A 6062-nucleotide genomic window follows, 5' to 3' on the forward strand; every position below is an offset into this window, starting at 1 on the left:
ATTACAGCCCATCACTATCACTTTGCTTTTCTTCATTTTACTTATTTATGTTGCAAACTAATTATTGGAGCCCAGGAAAATCGTCTTCCCCTAACACATTAATAACAAGAAGCTTACAGAGGAATCCATTGGTATGGACTCAAACTCTGGGCTGCACTGGAAGTGACAGGTGGGAGAGCGCACGTTACCAATAATGCATTTTGCTTAAAGCTTTGTGGGTGGAAATTCCAGCACTAACAAGATCAATATTCCACTAATGAACTTTTTTGCCTAGAGAGCCCAGATGTTGTTTATCCATGCAATACTGGAGCAATGTTTGTCCAGAAAACTATTTAACCACTTGCATGCCTAGGTTTTTTTAACACATAAATCCCTTTGAATCCCTAAAGGGTTTTTTTTTTTTACCTTTTCGGAAATGTCTCTGTTCCACACCTTATCCATTTCAGTATATTCAGTCTATAATTAGTTTGGATTTCCATTTTGATAAATATATTTTTTAATTTAAAAAAAACATAATGTTAACATTAAGGTAAAGTCAAGCTGGATTGGGGGGAACGTGAATAAAATTGCTGCCTCCTTTTTATTAGATTGCCATCACTAGGAGGTATATTTATAAAACAGGTTTTATGACTTTTACCAAACATTCTCTGGTGGAGAATCAATCATTGCCATTGAAAACACAGGGACCTGGAAGATTTCCCCCCTTTATAAAGTAGTAAATCTGACAATCACAAAAAGACCCCTAAAAATCTAAATTATGTTACATTCACTTATTAATATTACTACACAGTATTTATATAGTGCCATCATATTATGTAGCGCTGTGCAAAGTCCATAGTCATGTCACTAACTGTCCCACAAAGGGGCTCAGAATCCAATGTCCCTACCTCAGTCATATATCTTTAATACAGTCCAAGGTACATTTTTTGGGGTGTAGCTAATTAACCTAACTGCATGTTTTTGGAATGTGGGAGGAAACCGGGAGTACCGGGAGGAATCCCACACAAATACGGGGAGAACCTGCAAACTCCATGCAGATATTGTCCCGACCGAGATTTGAAACTGGGACCTAGTGCTGCAAAGGCCAAAGTGCTAACCACTGAGCCACCATGCTGCCTATATTCACATATGTGAACATTTGGAACTTTACACATTACACATTGGAGTTATCCAGATCATCCATTATTGTTGGAGATCAATATGGGGAGTAATTTTTACATATTTATTTTTAGAAGAATAAATACAGATTTACATTGTACATATACAGTCACTGGTCATGTAATTAGGTGCATTAGGTGCAGGTGTTAATACCTGGTTGGACCCCTTTTTTGATTTCAGAACTGATGCAATTCTTCATATTGTAGGTTCATCAAGGTGCTGGAAACATTCTTAAGGGATTTTGGTCCATATTACCATGACAGAATTACAAATTTGCTACCAATTTCTCACTTGTGGCCACGACACAAATCTCCCATCTGACCACATCCCAAAGGTGCTATATTGGATTGAGATCTGGTGGTTGTGGAGGCCATTTGAGTACATTACACCTACTGTCATGGTGCACCTAATAAAGTGACCAGGGAGTATTTATATACATACATGTCCCACAAAACTGCTAGCCCATGGGAACGGTCCTTGCAGTTTAGACAAACACCACATTGATGCTAGGATTTCCATTCTGAGGTAGAGTGAACAAGAAATCAGGTACCCCCTTACAAAGAGAAATGTGCATGCATTGGAGAATTTATAATTGGCCCAAATGAGCACTTTAACTTTCTGAAATCTACCAAACACTGAAATATCTTTTTCAGGGTGTGCTGGACCTTTAAAAGCCTATCTGCACCTAGTCACACGCCCCAACAGCATACCCTGTACAGAAATACATTACCCTATCCTACAGACCATGTTTTTAGGCCTATAATGGTGTAAAAAAAGATTATCGATATTTCGGTTCCCGGTTTACCAGGGACACTTGTTGGCACAGCTAGCAATCTGCATAGCTCATCCTTCTGCAAGAGCAGATAACCAACATCGAAGCAATGACATTAAAAGATCCTTAAGTATTTCCTGATAATGCATGTTGGATGGCATGCTAGGATTTTCTAATGTTAAGCCTAGCTAGCAGTTGACACTATTAAATTATGTGTCCATACTAGGTGATAGAAGAAAATATAATCATGATTATAAATGCACTTTTTATAGGTGAAGCTGAGAAAAGAAACCACGTTAAATATCCTGCTGTGTTTTGCAGAGCTCCTGTATATTGTTTGGATAATTTCTTTGTTATTAGCAAGCACCTTGACACAGAAGAATGAATAAGTCCCTAGTATTGGATAAAACAATAGGCAAACCTTAGCTAGTTGGTGGGTCTACCAGTGGTGCATGGAAGAATTGTCACAAAGATACAGACTCCCCACAAGTGACATGTGCAGGGGCCTTTTATTTGTCCTAACACTGTTACATTGAGTAAGTTACAAAGTCTTCAAGGTACCAGGTATTTTCTTTGCTCTTGGCAAATATATCAGTGAGGGAGCGAAGGATAGGCAATAAAAGCCGATGAGTAATGGGGGTGGATAAAAACAAACTATATGATTTGCCCTGCATGGACAAAGTACAGTTTTCTACAGAGACCAAAGACATTCTTAATGAAGGTAGCAAGATCACCAGGGTCAAAGTGGGCGCATTTGCAATGTTACCCTCATTTAAAAACCACATAAACCTATAACTGGCCTGGGAGATGCATCTGTAAATAAATGTTGCCTTGTAGATAAATAGAGTAAGCCTCAAAGGCTAGGAGATGGACACCAAGGTTGGAGGGACCCTTTGAAGCACCGGAACCAGTTTTAAAACATCCTTCAATCAAAGACTAAACTTCCAGGCTAAAGTCCTAATAGGTCCAGAAAAAGAGAATCATCCAAAAACCTGTGCATATTAAAAGCCAGACAGAAAAACAACAGGGTAATCACAATCATGGTTAAGTGACCAGGAAGAAAATGAACTTAGTGTGAAAAGGTTGGGAGCTCCGAGTAAACAAAGAACTGAGAAATACAAGAAATGCGTTTCAGCTCTATTGAAAATGAGATGAAAAGGAGAGAAAATAATCAAATCAACAGACTACCCATTACTGTACAATGATGGAGGTTCTAGTACAAATGTTATAATACACCAGGATTGCAAGCCATCAGCTATCGACCTTAGACCTGTCAACCAGAAAATATGAGCCTGTGGAATGAAAGGAGATTTTTTAATACCTACATGATCAGTGTACATACCAGAGAGGTCAAGGATACGTTTTATGAGAGACTGGAAGAGACATATAACAAAGCGTCCATGAAAGATATAAAAATAATAGGGATTAGTTAAAATGCAATTGGTGGATGGGAAAGATATACAGGCCATAAATATATTATATGGGTAAAAGGAAGAGATCACGGGTTTCTAATGAAGGGTGCTGGTAATACTTCAGCATACAAAGACAATTGTGCATTATCAACCTTTTGGCACCAGTTTGGGGAACACTTTCAGGTTCTAGTATGACTGTACCCCAGCTGGGGAGGGAGGATAGAGTGATCTAAACTAAAGAAGGGGAGTAGGGTGAGCTGAGCATCATGGTTGGTAGGAGGGTGAAGGGTCAAAGGAACTGCTAAATCATTGCTTGTAGAGGGGGTAACAGGGTGAGCTGAGCTGCTAAGTCAATGCTGGAAGAAGAGGAGAGAGAGGTGCTTTGAGGATAAATTGCTCCACAGAAAACTAGATATAAAGGTCATTGAGAGATGTTACTTAGTGTTGATACTTAGATTAGGAGATCATTACACAATACTTAACCCCATTCATACTTAAACATCCTACTGCAGTATGTTAAAGCCCACGTCTTAATGAGTGTTAGGTCACACATTATAAGTTGCACTAAGGCAGTCCAGTCCATGTATTATGAATGGGCTGACAACACACCACAACATGTGATGAAACACAAATTATTATAAATTTTTCAGTATTTATATAGCGCCGACAAATTACTCAGCACTTTACAAAGTCCATGGTAATTTCGCTAACTTTACCTCAAAGGGGCTTACCATATAATGTCCCTACCATAGTCATATGTCATTATTACAGTCTAAGGGGAAGCCAAATGACCTATTTGGATGTTTTTGGATTCGGAGTACCCGGAGGTTACCCACACAAACACAGGGAGAACCTGCAAACACAATGCAGAAGTGTTGCTGAGGCTGAGATTTGAACCTGGGACCGAGAGCTGCAAAGGCCGGAGTTCTAAGCACTGAGCCACCATGCTGCCTGTGCACATGAATTTTTTTTTTTTTAAAGAAATGCACAGCAAATGCTTTGTGGTCAAACACAGTCTATTGGAATCTACTGTAAGTCGAATTGGGGTGTTCTTCCCAATGAACAGCACTGCAACACATCACAGAAAGAGTAAAAATAGATTAACAGATCATATTTATATTTCATGTTTATAAGTGGTCATGCCTTGTTGAAGCTGCATATGCTATTGGTAAAACTGGAAATTGCTTCATAGGAGGTGATTAGGGGGTTTAAAACAAACACTATTGATTGCCATTGTGGAATTTCCTTACTATCAATGCTATTTGGTGAATATGTAAAAGTAGCGATTGTGCTAATCTGCAGATTATAAATGTGCTGGCAATAGTTAAAGTGTCAGTAACTGGTTAGATAGACAGTTCATTCATAAACTGACAATTACTCCTAAAAGTGACTATCGTTTCAGCTTATCACCACTTTTAAGAATAAGGTGAGCAATTGTTGTACCTTTATTTCTGCAGAAATTGAAGTTTTGGTGTTCAGATTTATAAATAGGCTCACATATAGTTAACTTATTGACAGCTAACTGCTAATATAAATAATAAACCTAACCCTAATTCCAATATTATGGGGAAATGTGTAGCATTACAGTGATAAATATTATTCTTGATGAGTGATAAGTTGATTCTTTGGTTTGATAATTTTGTATGTAACATAAATATCCAAAAATCTCTATGCTTCATTTCTAATGTCAAAAAAAACTTTCAGAAGTTTGTTTTCTTTTAGCTGTTGCTCAGCCAGGACACGGACTGTACTGCCTGACATTATTATAACCCATTTAGGGAGTATTTACCATTGTTTTGTGTTAAAAAAGGTACAAATGTTACATCATAAGCATGCAAAAATGAGGATTAACCCTTAAACAAAATTAGAGCACTATTGCCTTGGCTGTAGAAAAAGAAAAGGTACCTGGCCTGTTAATAAATTCACAGTGGCCCAGTCCAGCAATGTCCATCCTTTTCAGAAACAGAACCATGGATGTCAGATTAGATTCCTGGACTTTTGGAGTTAGGAAAATTTTCATTTCAGTCTGGGTGACCTCCTCGGGGTAGAGACAGAACATTTTCCCTGTTGAGAAAGTCATTATGTAGTCAGATAGCGGATACTGCCAGAAGGAGCTGCACTGCATTTATGAGAAATGGTGTGAAAGATAATATATTAGTAGTAAAATATACATGAAGTTTTGCAGAGAGGTTCAGGATCCTGCAAGATAAATACATTTGAAAGGTACCATGGTGTCCAAAATGCTTTAATAAGCTACAAACTGGATACAACTTTTATTTATTTTAGGACTGGTACAGGTTGGATACACCTGACCATCAGGTACCAATGACTAGAGTAAAAATTTCTACTGCTTTTGTAGGGGAGGGGTAAGGACATGTTGTTCCTGTTCTGGGTAAGTCCCTAGGAGCCTAGTTCCAAAGAAGCAGCACCATGGAAGAGTACACATGTACAAGACATAGAATATTGGATTCACCTTATAAACTGCGCATCTGCAGTTGTCAGGGCTAAGACAGCTCAGTTCTATAATGTATATACAAATCCATATGCCAAGTCAAATGGCTCAGAACAGAACATAGCATGTATAGGTACATTTTATTACTTAATTATAATGTATCTGTAGACAATGGCTACAAAAAATGCCTAAACTTCCTTTTTCTGTGACGTACCCCCCTTTTTTCAGTTTTTAGGGTTTGTCATATCATTGGAGATTAAAAGTTGCT

General features: G+C 38.1%; 1 protein-coding gene across 1 annotated transcript in view; it reads right to left on the minus strand.

Moving 5' to 3' along the window:
* Window positions 1-6062, minus strand: part of DHX32 (DEAH-box helicase 32 (putative)) — a gene marked incomplete in the record, with an annotated part of 46582 nt that overhangs the window by 14726 nt on the left and 25794 nt on the right. Inside the window, 1 exon segment of the mRNA XM_072424685.1 lies at window positions 5248-5406. Coding sequence (XP_072280786.1) covers window positions 5248-5406 — 159 coding nt within the window.

This window comes from Pyxicephalus adspersus, chromosome 10 (genome assembly GCF_032062135.1).
Source record: "Pyxicephalus adspersus chromosome 10, UCB_Pads_2.0, whole genome shotgun sequence".
Classification (NCBI taxonomy): Eukaryota; Metazoa; Chordata; class Amphibia; order Anura; family Pyxicephalidae; genus Pyxicephalus; species Pyxicephalus adspersus.